The following is a 17,869-nucleotide window of genomic DNA, read 5'->3' on the forward strand; positions in this document are numbered from 1 at the left end:
CAGACCACACTTTGCATATGCAGTCAAAGCAGTTAAACAGAGAGGAGATGCTGCTCGCTCAGCTAAATCACCTGTTTTTGAGTTGATTTCAAACTCTTAAAGCTAACGTAACAGCAGTAGTTGTCGTCCTGTTGGTGTGCCGCTCCAGAGGTGGTAGGCAGGTAGTGGGAGTCAGTGAACCAGCTCTGTGGCTCCAGGGTATCCTTATGTCAGCAGCTAGGCTAGCTCGTTAGCGCCCTGCTATCCTGTGTACTGACAGAAAGCCCAGCAGTGCAAGAGCCAAACAACACCACTTATTTCATTGATGCTCAGTGTCAAACACAGACCACACTGCACTGTGAGGAAGTGAAAAATAGAAAACAAAGATGCAAATATAACTTGTGTAAAGTAATATGTGGGAATAGCTTCAGCATTTTTGGTATCTCAAAAACAAATGGCAGATTTTTTTTTTGTCTCACCCCTCACTCTTTCCTCTAGTTCTGGTCTATGAAGAAAATAATGTTTATTTTTGTAGCACATTCATGCTGCCAGTGATAGGTTTCCTTTCCATTTCTGACACTCAAGTACATATATGTGAAACAACAAATTATTTATTATTATAATAATAATAAATAATAATAATTATTAAATATTATTATTATTTTGTCACTCACCTGTTTCTCTTTTGATCTCTTCGCAGATTGACAAAATTGTTTACTACAATGCCAAAGATGATGTAAGTATGACTTTGTGTGATACACATTCTCCAAAAAAAAAAGCCACCATCAACCCTGATACAGTATAGCCCTCCAGAGATTATTACTATGGCAGCAAACATGATAGGAGGTTTGATTGATGGACGGTAAAAAAAACAAAAATCATCCAATCATTCGGTGTACAGTTGGTACATGATGTGTGTGCTGCCGCTCCCATTGTGTTTTATCCTTACAAGAGTTTATGCATTGCATGACCTGTGCATGTTTTAGACCCCCATATTCAAATAAGTGAGTATGCGTGAGGCACTGAGTGCCTCCACTAGCCTCAGACGTCATCTCTCTGCTCTGATAAACAGGATTCGTAATTCCTCTACACTGTCCCACTGTGAGAGAAGCACACACTCACAGCACATTAATGTCACTCTGTATTTGACTGACAGGCGCTCTGTCTCTTCATGGATTTATCTTTTACTGCCTAAAATTTTTTAGAAATTTTATCTTCATGTTTAACTGAATCCTCATTTGTGTCAGTAATGTTTACAAACCAAAGGTAGTCGCTTTAAATGATTGTTTTTTACAGCTTAATCAGACGGAGATGAAGAACAGATACGTTCCAGACGACTTCCACTTTGACCCAGACTTCAAACGCTCCGTCTCCTACAACACCACAGCCGTCCACATCCCCACTGATATCTACGAAGGCTGTAAGTTGAAATGTGCAAAGCTCTCTCAGCCTGCCACCCTGCTTCCTGTCTCTCCCTGTCCCTGTCATCACTATGTCTACTATCTACAGTACTCTGTCCCATGATTGTGAGCTCAGCCTCCCAGCACTGTCCGCACTGTGAACAGTTCCACACCAAGCCATTCTAGTCTGTATTCTATATATAACCCAAATGCCAGCTACCCGGTGGTCAGCATGCTTCTCCTAGCCCCCTCTTTGCCCTGGTCACCAGCTGCTCCTTTCCCTCACATCCTCTACCAACCCTGCTCGTTCACACTGTTTACAGTAATTTTGGTGCATTCTTCGGACTCATACTCTCAAATAGCAGATATATGGAGGTTTTCTACATGTAGGTGCTACAAATAGTTTTGTTTGTGGTTGTGGGCACCACTGGGAACAGTCTAGGTTGACATTCGTAGGATCTGGGGTTGAAGCACGCAACCAGAACTGGCAGAGGTGGCAAATGTCTGTGTCTTGAGCTGCAGTTTTATTGTTGTCCACTGATCCTACACTTAATTTCTCTAACTAAACACACAAGCTGCTACCTGGAGACATGCTTTCCTCTGCTCTGTTCACTTGCTCTCACACACACACTCACTCTAGATAAGCACACCCACAGTGCATAACATGACAGCATGCTATAACAAACGTTTTGCTGTCTTCCAAAAGGCTCCAACAGTTAGGGGCAGTCTGTTGTGTAACGTAATGACAGTAATTCAAATGATAATTTATGTGCTAGTGCATCACTCAGAACACACGTGGCAGTGCACAACTAATCCAGTGCAAATGCTACAAAAGAGTCTCTGAGTGTACCAACTAAATGTTGTACTTGTTGTAGCATTGAGAAAAGCTAGATGTTAGTGGGTTTTCTTTGTCCAGTGTGAAAGGAGCAACACATGCGTGTTTTTTTTCTTACCTTTCACTGTATTTACATAACTTTCTGGGCAGTAATTGAACTGTTTTCCTTTGGTATTTATTATTTTAGTCAATCCCAGGAGCTCGTGTATGCTAACACACTTGTCACTGTTCTGGACAAACATATCCCTGCAACTACTGAATGGTTTGTATTTTGCACAGACATTCACCATGACAGCCCCTGACCTTCCCTCAGGGCTGCAAACAATATTTAGATTTTTTTTTTTTTTTTTTCTTCCGTCAGTGATGTGCGACGTCCTTTCCTCACACATACATGTTCATCCTCCCTGCCCTCTTGCCTATGTGTATTCTTGACATAGAGGTTCCTCTCAAAATCTAGATTATAAAAAGGGTCGTCATCTCCTACTATTCTAAGCATCTTAGCAGTATCTTCACAGGGATAGTTTTCCATTTCTGCATTGATAGCAGGAAAACAAACAGCATCTAATAACAAATAGTTGTTACCATTCAGACAAATCAGGAGCTTCATAATTGAAGGTTTATCCACTGTGACCTCACAGCGTCAAATTGGAGACAGGCATTACTGTAAAATGAATGTCAGCACCCAGTTAATGACTTCTGCAGTCTTTGTGAAGCATTATTGTTTGAAAATGTGTCAGATCAGACCAGTGCATGGTCATTCGACTACACACATGCATGCACACACAGAGACATATCCTCTGGGTATCCTCTATGGTCTTATTCTAGGGCACTGACGACTACAATGCAAGGACACTCTGACACACACACAAACACACAAGATATGTAGCAATAGAGGCATGTCAGGATACACACTTTGATATCAATAGGAAAGCACAGGTGCAGCCTCAGAAAATGATGAGAAGCCTACAGTTATAGTATAGTAACACTCTGCTTAACACGACACTTTCTACACACCATAGCATAATTTCATGTTGCATACTTCATTTCACTACACATGAACGCAGCAGGCATGAAAGAAAAAGTCCTCACACAGGCGTACAGCATTGATGGGCATTGATTGAGCATTCAATTTCAATTTCGGTAATGATCTTCAGTGGCTCTGCTAAATGTGGTGGACTCAGTCACGTGACTCTAATGCCCTTATACAGCGAGTCACTTCGCATAAGTCGTACTATAAATGTGCAGAGTGACGGGCCTCTGAGGCCTCTGACTGTGCAGACATTTTTGTCATTGCTAAATGGCCAAATGCTTAGTCCTTAGTTATTTTTACAAGCAGCAGTTATAATGATGAAAGGGCAGGAAGGTGGTGGGGGGTGGTAGGGGTTGTTCCAAGTCTGATTCATCAGTCCGTCCTTCTGTTTTTTTTTGTTTTACAACCCTTGAGTTTTGATTAGTTTATTCCTTCTTTGTTTTGTAATTTTAAGTGAATTATTCTTATTTTCTCAGGAAAGATACCAATGCACAGTGAAAGCTGCATCTGCAGTCATTATTTAAGCACAAAACAACATTTTACTAGGTTAGCTGTTAATCTCAGTTTTCGATCTTAAACCATTTTTCTAGGTGAGAGTGTGTAGTGTAAGGAAAAAGGAAAGAAAATGAGGAGGCAGTGCTTTCATGGTGCTAATTACTGAACTTTGAAGTCCTGACATTTCTGAACTTTATAGAGAGCTGTGTGAGCTGTTTCCTCTTACTTCCAGTATTTCTTCTCAGTTACAGTAAGTCGATGGACTTAGCTGTATTGTACCCACCAAAGCTACGTGTCAATTCAGAAACCACTTTCAGCAAAGGATTTGAAAAGGAATGTATTTTATTGATGTGACAGGTCTGGGCTCCCCTCCCCTCCTTCTGTATGAGAGGATGGATAGGATAGGTTATCATCATGTCCACCTTGGTCTCAAGTTTACATTGCTGCTGAATAGAGCTGAGCCGATACAGCTGGACAAAAGCACCCCTTTATGACAAATAGGAAACTTTTTTGTAGGCAGCAAGGCAAGTCTAATACAGAAAACATTCAAAAACCCTACCTTTTTTGGGCTGTTGTTGGGGTGGTACTTAAGCAACCCTTATAATTGACTTTAGTGCATACACCAGACCATCATTGGGCCATCAATGAGTGTCTGCATTTACATTTTTAAAATGTGTCACACACTGTTGCCACAGGTTAGATATTTTATGGTGACGTTGTGGTCAACTGAGCATACAGTCGCAGTAGTTCCCTGTTAGCTGTAGTCTTTGTGATGTGATAAAGTACAACTTTGACCCAGGCAAATTGCGCAACAAATAAATAAAGTTCCTGCATGGCATTCAAACTTTAGCTGTTCTGGACAACGACACCGCTTCGTAGGTGGAGTCTGGGTGAAGTTCTTGTTAGTAAAGCTGTACTGGTGGTGTTGTCTCCCCCCTCTCTCTCTTTCTCCCACTCTCTCTACATTTCTTTCTCCAAGGACAGGCTGCCACACTGCTGCCTCTCTGGCTGGCCAACACTGTCAGTGTTGCCATAGCAATGATGTGTATCTGAGTGTGTCTGTGTGTGTGTGTGTGTGTGTGTGTATGCGTAAAAGGGAGACACACACACTCTTAGACACGCCCTGGTGTTCTGTCTTGTTGCACTGCTAACTTGATTAGGGGACTTTGTCTAGACGAGGCTGGCGTCCTTGTGGCTTTTACTGATGCTGAAGGGGAGATGTATCGTCCTCCTCTTTAATCGTGGTACACATTCTCCACAAACCCACGCACCTCATCCTTTTCTTTTTTTCTCTTCCTTTTCTTTGTTGTGTTTGTGTTTTTTTCATACTTTTCACCTTCGCCCTCTATCATTCCATCCTTTCTTCATCACTCCACTTTATTAAGCATATTAATAGTGTGCTGTGTGAAGACAAATGTGCCACCGTCTCTCTCCCCCGCATTAGTCCTGCTGATTGGAATCTATTTTCTCTGCTGATCCAGTGTGGGTGGTCAGACTGGGATTCATTATCATGTTTGTGAGCATACCAGAGATGAATCAGTTTTTGTGTGTGTGAGAGTTTGAAAGAGAAGAAGAGGAAACACTCAGGGTGTGAGAGTTGCCGTGTGTGTGTGTGTGTGTCACATCACATGCACCTACTGTACTACATGCGGATCTTGTGGCTGCATGTGCATGTCTTCTCTCTCATTAGGCAGACTGGCATGGACGCGATGAGAGGAGATGAGAGCGGAGCAGAGCGTTGAGGCCTTGGCGAGAGATCCGAGGCTTGTCTGATGCATGTTTGCATCAACGCTGTGTGGCACCTGTCAGCCTGAGACATGCACACACTGTGACGTGCTGAGATACTCTGACACCGTGTGTGTGTGTGTTTGCGCTATAGTCAGGGTCCCCTTGGCAGAGCTCACAGCAGATAAACTGATTTCCTTTTCTTTTTGAACTCTTGTGGCACTCGATATGCGTCCTGTCTTATTTGCGCCACTGGAAGCCGAACTCTGAGGTATCCGTCTGTCCTCTTCTCATGTCTCACTTTCGTTCCCGTCTGCGACCTCTGTTGGATGCCTTCCCTACAAGATCCTAATCAGCTGATTGGGATTCACATTTGGATTCCCCTCCATTTCAGCTTTCCATAAAACTTCTAAGAAATGTCAGTACATCTCTACATGTTGCGTAACCTTAGGACATTTTCTCAAGTTCATGACCTACTCAAAGACAAATATCAAGTATGTGTGTCCGTGTCTCTTCATCTGCTCCCCCTGGCTATAGCAGCTTTGTGTGTCTCTCCATCCTCACAATCTCCTTGAGCATTTTTTTGTTTTTGCACATCCTGATTGTTTGACAGCCCAGGTCATTAAATGATCTGTCAGATAGTAAATACACACTTCAACTCCTCTTCCTCTCTTTCCTCTGCCTTTCCATTTTTCCATTGTTCCATTTTTATTGTAAAGGCATCATGGCTAAACAGCTTTTTGGCTGTTTTTAGGCCTTTCAGTGACTGGTGGTCTTGCTAGTGTTAATATGGCCACCAGTCACTGCATGATATATCCCAATCAGACTTCTTCAGTCTTGCCTCTTCCTCTTTCTTCATCCTTTACTTTCTTTAGTCGCATTCCTTTTTTTCTGTCCCTTTCTTCCACTTTTGTCTTTGTATTCTTCAAGGGTGTAGTTTTAGCATGGACAGAGGTAACGCGTCCCCATCAATGTCCAGCGATTACCAAATCGTCCCCACCAATAATTAAAGATTCCCATTGGGTGCTGGAAGGGTTAAATTCCCTTATTTTCTGGCATCCTACCAATAGATATCCTCCTGTCTAAAAGCCCTTGATATTCTGATTGGGTTATATGAAGGGCTCTGGTCCTACCGTAACACATATGGCCATGTGATTGGCTGAGCCTTTCCCTGCTGTCACATGTGTAGCTACGTTCTTTTTGTCTTCCTTCCTTCCTTCCTTCCTTCTATCCTTCCTTCCTTCCTTCCTTCCAGCTCCTTTGTGTCTTCACCATTCTAGTTCTGCCTCTTGGTTCTCCCTCCTCCTTCTCTCTTGTCTCCTCTTCTCCATCCACTCCTCCTCTTTTTCTTATCCTCTAATCCTTCTCTGCTTTCCCTTGCTTCAGCCAGGTCTGTTTTAGAACAGATGGACAGATACCGTGGGTGACAGTGAGGATACATTTGCTGAATGTGTCCCTCAGTGTATCAGATGAGGAGGCCTTTCTCTTACTACAAGTGTGGCACGCATTGAAAAGCACCATCACGGATTGTATCATGCATTTTTTTTCTCATCATGGGTCCAGATGTCAAAGAAAAAAGAATATCAGTGTGTCCCAGGTCTAAATATTCTTTGTTTTCACTGAGTTAATCTTTTTTTTCAAGGCAATAAAAAGATCATCCCAGTGTGTGTAAGCAGTGTGCTGGATTTCCATTTCTGCCTGCAGAAGGATGCTTCGGTGTTCACGTCACAATCTGCAGTGAGTGGCAGAGTATCATTGAGTAGAGGACCCCTTCTGATATGATGATTGCAGGTTCTCACCACTTCAGCACCCACCATGTAATTACTTTCAAATGCACACAGGCGGTGTTCAGCCACCAGCGAGCTGATGACAGGAAAAACCGCCGGGCATCGCTTGGCATGGCACCATGCAGTTTCCCCTCCCTTTTCCTCGTCACCTCCCACGGCCATCACCCTCATCACCCTCATCACTCACAGCCAGAATCCCATTTGATTTGTTTTTTAAAGCATCTTCATGCCTCTCGGGGAATATTTTGCTATCTGCTTTTCCATACTCGGCTCCTATGAATCACACGTTACACTACTGCTATTTGAACTGTGTGATTTATGAGGCTGTTTTCTGTTTTCAGTCCTTTTCCTGGGTTATTAATTCTTGACCCTTTAGAGTATCAAAGGCCGAGTTAAATCAGATGGTGGAATGCAAATAGGTCCAGCTGAGCTTTACAATATACAGCTAGCAGGTGCTAATTTCCTACTTTTACTATGTCTGAATCAAATCAGTGATAGTTCTCATTTCTTCCTCTCACCACGGTGACCTTGAGCAGACACATCCATCTCCATAGAGATGCACCAAAACTGTGATTTGTTCCAGTTTGTGCATTGCAAAGTATTGTTGCTGAGGCCTCACCGGTGATGCCTGACGCACCCATTTAGAGTGTGTGTTTGTGTGTGTGCAAAATTCCCATGGGTGAATATAATTGGTTTGTCAATTTTACACAGGAGGAGTAAGGACACACTCTCTGTAGACACAAATCATGTAATGGGTCACTTCATTTACTTCCTGCAGTGGCAGCTGGTGGGCAAAATACTGAAAGAGCTCTTTCCTTGTTATTTCGGTGTTCACTATGAGCAGCACATAAGGGGAAAATACCAGTGCTTCCTGTATGTGGTCTTGTTTCCACTGAGACTTCTTGTTACTGATGTCAGAAAAAACCAGCAGGACTAATCCATTAAGGGCGCACACAGATCAGGCCTGGACAAATTGTCACCACTTATCATTGGGGGACACTTTTCTTTACAATACCACAGGGACCCATCTAGGGTCTGGCCTAAACTCTCTCTTTATCTTACAAATGATGGAAGTAGAACCATGGTAAGGACAGGAAAGAAAAGAGCTGGATCAGGCGTGAGAGCAGAGAAAACAAAACAGGAAGTGGGAGGGTCAGACAGAAACAATATTTTTCTATGCTTTATCATCATCCCTTCAGTATTTACATGGTGGTACCTCACTTTGGTGCATGTTAGCATGCACGAAAGATGCACAACTGGTAAATAAGTTAAGCTTTTTATTTCCTTAAAAAGCATTAAGGAAGCATTTAGAATACAGCACCTCTTTGCTTGATATAGATCATATCACACAGCTTGGCATTTAGCTTGGATTTAGTATAGCTTATGCTAGTTTGTAGCTTCACACAGAATAAAATAGCCTGTAGATGCTGTAGATCTTTAACCACCTTTTTGTTATTGACATTAGCTTAGCATTTGGTTGAAAGAATCATATATAGCCACAGGCTTTTGCTAACATACACAAAGCCTCACAGAGCTCGTAGCTGTTGGATCTTGTCGTTGACTCATTGATGATGATGGATGTGAGTTTCCTGCCAGTCAGTAGTGATAGTGCTGTGTTTTGACTTGACTGATTAATGGCAGAAAATAGGGTGTGTGTGTTTCAGGCAAATACATCAATAAAATGCAGAGTGTTATTCCCTCTCTCACCCTGTTTCTTAGTTACAGAAACAGGTGCATCGCAGTTCTCTCTCTCTCTTTCTGTCACAGGAGCTGTTGTCATATGACCCTCAGTTAACCCCTTTTTTCATCCTACACTATGTGTTTTTCATGTACCTTTAATCTGGTTGCTCAGACAGAGACATACGTGAGTCATTTTGACACGCAGCTTCCCTTACTCTCCCAAGCAAGAGCGCTGCTTTTTTGGATCAAACTTGATTATTGGAGCATTAAGCTAGTAAGAGCCTCTGCAAGACAAACCGGTAAACCAAATGTTTACTGTACATCTGGCCACTGAGGAAGCTGGGAAGAAGATTCTGGTCTTATTTGAGAGAGATCAAATCGAATCATTCTCTTCCATTTCGCTCTCTTTTGATCACAATCCTCTGCCGTAGAGTTCGGTGTGTGGAAACGTCTCCTCACAGCAGATTGACGTCCGTTTCGATATGTGTGAGGAGGCTTCCTCTCAGCCATCAGTGTCACTGTCTGAGTCAAATCTGTCTGTGTGTGTTTGACTTTAAAGTGTTCCCTCTTTTTACAGAACTGCTTTTTTTTCCAACGATTATGGCTTTTGAAAGGCCTTGACATTTTGTGCTCATGTGATTTTTATGATTTTATACGTCAGTACAAATATGAGTCATTTACGTAATCTTTCTGTGTGTGTGTGTGTGTGTGTGTGTGTGTTCCAGCTACTATCATTTTGAATGAGCTAAATTGGACAGAAGCCTTGGAGGATGTCTTCCGGAAGAACAAAGAGGAAGACCCATCACTCCTCTGGCAAGTGTTTGGCTCTGCCACTGGTCTGGCTCGCTATTACCCAGGTAAGCTGACAGTGGGTCAGTGGTCAGCCATTGGACATGAAATAACAACCTAAGGGCCATTTTATTATGTTACTGAGAGATGAATGAAAAAACTCATACAGACCTATCTAAAATCATGACTATATTTAACTTTAAATGATGCTTAATTTAACCCCAAAAGCTTAAGGATGCCATATTAGGAAGTCAGATTTGTGTGTGTGTGTGTACACACAGGATGTATCATGTTGAAAAAGGGAGCACTGTTTGCCTCCAGTATTTATGCAAAACTACAGAGGGGTGATTGATAATTTCATGACTATAATAATAAAGTTGTTGTTGTTGTTATATCAAATGAAATTAAGTTTAATTAAAGGAGCTGCATATGAAGTAAAGACATATTTTTACTCCTCTCACTTCCCAGCATCCCCTTGGATTGACACAAGCAATTCTGCCAACAAGATCGACCTCTATGATGTACGAAGGCGGCCATGGTGAGTGAGACTGCTCATCATTATTATTATCATGTCATGTTTCTGTTGTGTTTGTCAGCTCATTCAGTCTACCTGTGGAGTGGCCATATTACACATTTATTATCAAACAATATTTGCAGGGACTGATTACACATAAGAGGCTGTGCACACACACACACAGGTTTAAAACAATCAAATCCACATGTCTGCAGATCAAAGGGTACCAACACAAAACCTTCATTAGTCTCCTAAAAATGATTCAAATCTGGCTGCAAGCCACCGGTATTCTTTTAAGCACGTTATTAAATTTCATTAGTTTCCGACACCCCAAGCACAACAAGGACACACCGCTCCATGTTTATGTAAGAAATGAGAGATGAGAGGTTAATTTAAGCACACAGAGGTCTGATTGATTTCACATGCTGATGATAAGTGATATGTGTGTACTCGAGCCTCTTTACATGTCTGTTTCTCCTCATGTGCTCATGCATGTTTGTCCAATGTATCTCTTATTACTCACCAGGTACATTCAGGGGGCGGCCTCACCCAAGGACATGCTGATCCTGGTGGATGCGTGAGTGACGACCTCATGATTCATCCATTACAGTCAGATTTTATTTTCCCTTGTGCACCAGAAGGCCCCGATGCTAACTCAGTGACTGGCCTCGTCCCGCTGGGCACTGCTGCTCTGCAGTCATGTGTGACACAGAAAAAGAAAAAACAGCCAGTGTACCAGGAAACTCACTGACTTCAATGTTAAACTTTAGACTGACTTTCTGACTGCCAATGATCCGTCATCATCATTACAGAACAAGAAGCTCTGTGATCTTCTCTCTGGTGTTTCATATTAATGACACTCACATTGTGCAGCCGCACTACATAACCAGGCAGCATGATGAATAAAAAACTACGTGTCCACGTGTCCACAAATCGTAACACAGCACTGGTTATTGATGAGGTTCATTAGCGTTATGCTTGAAAAGAACATTAGGAGAATGCCACTCCTCATTTTTAATTTCTCTGTTCTTTCACCTGAAAGGACTTATTAACTGCAGTATTTATAGACCCATCAGTGCAGGATCCCATCTCACTTTAGTAACAAATGTGAAATAAAGATTATTATAAAAGAAATCTAACACAGAGATTATGTGCATGCCATTAGCTAAGACATGGTGCTCAGTTTATGTCATTATAGATTACTAATGATAGTCTTTAATAATGTGACAAAAACAGACAGTATAGTCATGTGGTTTGGTAGCTAGGGGCCATGAGGTTTTTAATTACTTACTATATATAAGAAATGTGTTAGTATTTCTCACTTGAATGTTTGTTTGAAACTAACATCTTGCAGACTTTTCACTACAGGCACATGTTTTGCAAAAAAACTCCTGCTAGCCAGTGTTAGCATTCTTGCTACCTTATATAGCAACAGTGACAAGTGATTTAATAATGACTTTGTCAGCTCGCTGTACTCTGAGCATTACAAGGAGTGAACCTTGTTCTGTTTTATAGAATGTATGAATCTAGTTTTTAAAAATTCATTTAATATGATTGGTTTCTTGCCATAATAACGAATGTTGCTTTGTGCTACCTTTGAGTGATAAAAAGCAGAAGCTGAGCTACATGTTAAAAGATACACCTTAGTTACTGCTTGTGTATTAGTCATCTAACTGCCATTTGACCACATATTCAAGACTTTTATGATTTCTAAGCTGGCTGCCTGAACATGCTGAAATTAAACATGTAGACCAATATGTAAGAAAGTGTTGTCTTTGTTTTGAAACTGCAGGAGTGGAAGCGTATCAGGCCTCACACTTAAACTCATCAAAACCTCGGTCAGCAAGATGCTGGAGACACTCTCGGACGACGACTATGTCAATGTGGTATATGTAAGTATCTTTTCACACAGCTAACTGTCACTCTGTCTACGCAAACCTTGCTGATTCTGTTCATGTATCAAGGGCACATTGATGAATGTCAATTCAGACATATTTGTAGCTTAAAGTATCTTTAGCTGCTTTGAGTCATTGGTTAATACAGGGCTGTGACCTTTTCAGTGACTTAATGTGTCACACATGGATGGATCTTCTATTGTGGCTGCATATGGGTGCATACAAGCATGTGTGCTCATTCATTTATGTCCTCATACACATATGCAGTGTGTATGTTTATGTATAGTTAATCACATGCATGCAAGTATGTGTGACTAATCGAGCAGGCAGTGAAATGCCACGAGATATGTTTGACCGATGAGTGTGCTTTCCATCAGTGTCAAGGTTAAGAGTTTTAAGTTTATAGCAGTTATGTCCTTCAGATGAAGAGGTCAATACACGTCTCCAAGATGTGTGGAGACAGTCGTGTTTGGATTGGAAGTGTTTGTAATTTTGAATGTGAGCTTTTAATGCTGATATTATCCTGTTTATACTGTGGGCACGATTAACGACAGCTAATGCTATTTGCACTCAGAAGAACACTGAATGTACCAAATCAAAGAACGTTCTCCACATGTTAGACTGAATAGAGGAGAGTACGTGTTTACACTCTTATATAAAACATATGTTGTGTTTTCTGGCTTGTGGTGTAAAGGGATGATTGATGCAAGAGGTCCTGGGTTCGAAACCAGGATGAGCTGTCTTTTAGGTCGATGTGGAGGAAATGTTGGTCCAGACTGTATGAGAACCGTGCAGAGTCAACAGTAATGTGCTTCGGGCAGATGTGGGAATGAGCGGACACACGCACACTATTTTTTACAAGGAAAAAAACACATGAGCCCAGGGCTTCGGCCCAAGATTTTCAGCTTTATATATTAAAGCGGCAGCCAATTAGCGGTCCAAAGTCCAAATTTCCTTGATTAATTGGTATTTTTTCTTAATAAACACAATTTAGAGTAACTAGGAGTAACTAGGATGTTTGACTAGCTTGTCAGACTCTAGCTGTTGTCTGGTCTTTAAGCTAAGCTAGCAAAAACTCTATTTTTACCTCTGATTATGACATTAGCGGTCTGTTTTTATCACAGGTGATTTACTACATTCAAATGTATCACTCCAGTTACTCTTGCACAGCATCCATCATGTACTCCATCTAAAATCTCCTACATTCTTGTTTGCCTCCTCTTTGTCATTCCTCAGACTTCTTTCCTCCTAATGGCAGGGAATAATAAATGACTGTTTCAGTTTGCCTTTCTAATTAACCATTAATTTCATTTTCTTTCACTTCCCTTATTAAAGCAGCAGTTTGTTGTTTTTTGTTCAGGGGCTTTTAAATCAGCTAAGTGAAAGGGCTTTTGAAGCTAATGAAATCAGGCACGGTCGTAATATAATGTAAGTATATTGATGGCATCCAGCACAGTTTGTAGATCGTCCAGGTGCATTTAGAAACATTTTAAAGGTGCACAGTTTCATCATGAAATACATAACAATAAGCTGCTCCACTTACATTTAAATGATGCTTCAGGATTTCTTGTTGGGGGTGTAACATAAACTCACACACCTCATTAAGTGAGAGAAGGTGAGTACAGCACACTGGCTAATTTCCGTCTTTGTTACCTTTATTTTTTACTCATATTATATATGTGTATTATATATTCATATTCTAAGACAGCATAGTTTCACAAATGATTAATATTAAATGATTTAATAGTTCCTCTAAAAGGTTTATGTAAATTATATTAAAATTTGTATTTAGTCTACACTAATATCTTAAAATTATATGAAAGGTAGTTGAATTCTGTCTTACAATGTTGATTTTCATTCATTTAAGAGCTATATTATAAGTTAGATGAAACTCACCGTTGTTTAAAGTGTGTGTGTGTAGTTGTGACTCTTTTAGAGCACCAATGTCTTGGCAGTGTACGCCTCTGACAACTTCTGCCAACATGTTGAATATTTGGAAGCAATCTAATGGCAGCAACTTTTAGTGTGCAAAAAAAAACCCAAGAAATTATGTGTATCCAATTTTTGTTTAAAATGTGTTCAACAGTTTGTTGTGTTCAGCGTGTGAATCGGGTTGTTATAATTGCAGAAACCTTTCTACTTGCTTCACTGACTAATGCCGCTCTTATGCGCCTTGCATATTTATGAACGTTGCTTTTATTACTCTCACTGCTGTTTTGACAACTCACTTAAAGTGCCCGTCAGCTCCATATGACTTCTCTTTGTAGTCGCCCTTGTTGCTGTAAGTTCAGATTCCAAGGTTTACTTTTTTGTCAGCCATTTTTGAGTATTGTGTGTGTGTGTGTGTGTGTGTTTTGTGCCTGATCATGATTGGAGGGGTGCAGCTGAGCCCAAAACAGATGTTAGGTATTAATGAGGCATGTCCCAGCCCTCCATTGATGCTGTGTGTGGCGTGTATGAATTGATTGGGTTCCATCTGTTCCTCCACATTAACTATTCACCAGTATTAACCTGCAGATACTTCACATGTAGAGCTGTGTAAATGTAATTTAACCATAATCAAGTTCTTTTTTTCTTCTTTTTTTACATCCTTATGCCACTTTGTCCTACCTTCCTTCCTTCTCTCCTTCCAATCCTTCCTTTTGCTCCTCCAGCTTCCTTCGGTCTGTGCAGATATGATTAAAACTGATTTCATTTCACATGTGTTCTTAACGTTACTAGTTTTATTTCAAATGGAATCACTTTAATCTCTGAATTATAATCTTTTCCTAAATGTGCATGCATGACTTGAGACGAAGGGGAAAAAAAGGCCACATATTTAACAGAAAATATGTGCAGATGCCTTCCCTCCACTCCCCCTCATCCCTCCTTCCCTCTTCCCTCTCCAGTTCAACGAGAAGGCCTCGTATGTGGCATGCTTTCAGAACTTGGTGCAGGCCAACGTGAGAAACAAGAGGATTTTAAAAGACGCCGTGCAGAACATCACCGCCAAGGGTATGACCAACTACAAAGGTGGCTTCAAGCTGGCCTTCGAGCAGCTCACACAGGTAAACTCACTGTGGTCAAAAGTCCAAATGTGAAAACAGTGATGGAACACACTGAATCTAAGTGTTGTTCTCATGAAGAGTGAGTATGTGTGGACCTCTGCTGGTAGTTCTAGATATTGCAGCTCATTTTTTGCAGCCTCTTTTTCTAACTAAAACATGTGCCTTTGTGTGCTAGATGAATGTGTCGAGGGCCAACTGTAACAAAATCATCATGCTCTTCACTGACGGAGGGGAGGAGAGAGCAGAGGAGATCTTTGAGAAGTACAATCCAAAGCAAGCGGTGAGACTGGAAACACACCGTCACAATGCAACGGACCTTGTCTTTTCCTCATAATAACTGTCATTTCTTCCTCCTCCTGTCCTCACAGGTGCGCATCTTCACTTTTTCAGTCGGTCAGCACAACTACGACAAACTACCAATAAAGTGGATGGCCTGCAAAAACAAAGGTATAAGGTGGAATTAGAGAACAAATGGGATCTAACAGACAATAATACACATAAATGTGCTAAAACTAGACTATGTTTATTATTTATAATCAGTTTACAAACACTGATAAAATCATGTTATCGCAACTAAAACACTAAAGCAACTGTGAGTGTGCAAATGCCCAGTTAGTCTTTGAGAAAGGCGTTGGGATCTGAACATCTCCAGCAGGTTTTATGAGGATGTGGGCAAAAGTGGTGTAAACACGGACAGTCAGTAAACCAGCCACAGGGTCATGGGTGCCTAGGGTTACTGTGTGTGTATGTGTGTGTGGTTTACCATGGGCAGCGTGCATTATGGGAAGAAGCATGCAATGGGAAATATTCTGCTGACACTCATGTAGATGTTACTTTGGCACCATCTGGTGGTTGGTACTACAGAATGGTCCTTTTATATAAAATGATGTGTGTTCTCAACATGCTGGCTAACACAGCCTCTTGTTAAGTTAGTATAGTATATGGTGTAGTATATATATATATATATATATATCTTATCATTATATCTGTTAACTTTTCTGTGAAACCATCATCTAAATACACATTTTCACTAACCATAATAATCTCACTCAGGCTATTACTACGAGATCCCCTCCATTGGTGCCATCAGGATAAACACTCAGGTAAATCATACCCTCTTCTCACTTTAAAAGGTTGTGTATTGTGCCCTATTGTGGTTGAATGGCTGATTTGCAGGCAGCAAAATAAATAAATAAATAAAATAATGAAACCTCCTCCTCCTCCTCTCGCCCTCTACTCTTGGCAGGAGTACCTGGATGTTCTGGGCAGGCCCATGGTTAAAGCTGACAAAAGGGCCAAGCAGGTTCAATGGACCAACGTCTACCTAGACGCACTGGTAAGCTTCGTCCAAACACACCAGTGGAGTTTTTTTTTTTTTTTTCATGAGAAGAAATGAGAAGTAATCTGTTTTATGTCCCTGACTGAAGAATTACAAAAAAAGCTGCATGGAGTCATTTTTTGTCTCGTGTCAAGATTTCCTTTTAGACAGATAAGAAAGCAGACTGATAAAGTGAGCCGAATGGTGTGGATACTGTCAGATGCTGACAACTTCTGTAACCGTGTTGACCTCATGAGCACTAGAAGTGTCTGCCTTCTGTCACAAGAAAGAATTTTAAGATTCCATTTTTATTAATTTTTTTAAATAATATGTGTGGTAGTGGACTAATTGGTTTAAATGTGTATGTCTGATCTTATAGGAACTTGGCCTGGTGATTACAGGAACTATGCCTGTCTTCAACAAGACCAGCACTGGCTCAAAGGTCCCTGATTTTTTACTTAACTCATTTATGCTTCTCTACTGTCTCTTGCCTGACTTAACTCTTTTACATCTGCCTTGTTGCACTGAATTTATGGTTCATCTGACACTTTGACCTCATGGTTTAGGTCTGTGGTTCTAGGATGCATCATAATGTTTACCAGACCGCAAAAATAATAAAAGAAAGACACAATATAAACACTCCCTATTATCATCCCATCCTTTACTTTTATCATCTGCCTCTTTCTTGTGGCTCTTCCTCACATCCTCTGGCGATGCAGAGGTCCCCTTTCCTCCGCAAGAAGACGCAGAAATCAAGATGAGATCAAACCTGCAGATCAGAGTGAGAAACGATCCAGTAGTTGTAAGTGCTTCAAGATGAGCGGCTACCTCGAAGAGTTACCTCCTCAACCACGGTTGAGAAGGAGCCTGGAAATGCCTTGTCAGTGACTCACTGCGGCAGATGAAGCTTTTTGGGAATGAAGCTGTCCAGATTTCTAGTGCACCCCATTTCCTTGAAATCGCTCAGAATGCACGGAGGGACCTGACTCATCCAGAAAGAACAACAGGACTTACTGTAGTGAGACTCCTCTGCTGACTTTGTTTGTTTTTTTCCCTCTCTTAGAAATCTCAGAACCAGCTTATCTTGGGGGTTATGGCTATTGATGTCTCCCTGGAAGACATCAAAAGACTGACACCTCGGTTTACAGTAAGCGCACACACACACAAACACACACCCCTCCATCACTAAACATGCATACTTACACAGTAATTGACACATTTGAGCTTCTTATTTCTTCCTCATGCATACATTCTCTCTGTTTCCTCTTCAGTTTGGACCGAATGGTTACTACTTTGCCATTGATCCCAATGGATATGTGTTGCTCCACCCTAACCTTCAGCCGCTGGTAGGTTAAATCACTCAACTGTAATGTGG

At 41.2% G+C, this 17,869-nt stretch overlaps 1 protein-coding gene across 2 annotated transcripts in view; it reads left to right on the forward strand.

Annotated features, from left to right (window-relative positions):
* The window catches only part of LOC114447199 (voltage-dependent calcium channel subunit alpha-2/delta-1-like), a 106,878-nt gene that overhangs the window by 67,188 nt on the left and 21,821 nt on the right, over positions 1–17,869 (forward strand). For both annotated transcript variants that reach the window (XM_028423336.1, XM_028423344.1), the window contains exons 5-18: positions 680–715; positions 1,276–1,399; positions 9,657–9,788; positions 10,189–10,258; positions 10,761–10,811; positions 12,027–12,126; positions 15,018–15,176; positions 15,352–15,456; positions 15,545–15,623; positions 16,230–16,279; positions 16,423–16,512; positions 16,874–16,936; positions 17,558–17,641; positions 17,766–17,840. In XM_028423336.1, coding sequence (XP_028279137.1) covers positions 680–715; positions 1,276–1,399; positions 9,657–9,788; positions 10,189–10,258; positions 10,761–10,811; positions 12,027–12,126; positions 15,018–15,176; positions 15,352–15,456; positions 15,545–15,623; positions 16,230–16,279; positions 16,423–16,512; positions 16,874–16,936; positions 17,558–17,641; positions 17,766–17,840 — 1,218 coding nt within the window. The remainder of the gene's footprint in view (positions 1–679; positions 716–1,275; positions 1,400–9,656; positions 9,789–10,188; positions 10,259–10,760; positions 10,812–12,026; positions 12,127–15,017; positions 15,177–15,351; positions 15,457–15,544; positions 15,624–16,229; positions 16,280–16,422; positions 16,513–16,873; positions 16,937–17,557; positions 17,642–17,765; positions 17,841–17,869) is intronic.

This window comes from Parambassis ranga, chromosome 2 (assembly GCF_900634625.1).
Source record: "Parambassis ranga chromosome 2, fParRan2.1, whole genome shotgun sequence".
In the NCBI taxonomy this organism is placed as follows: domain Eukaryota; kingdom Metazoa; phylum Chordata; class Actinopteri; family Ambassidae; genus Parambassis; species Parambassis ranga.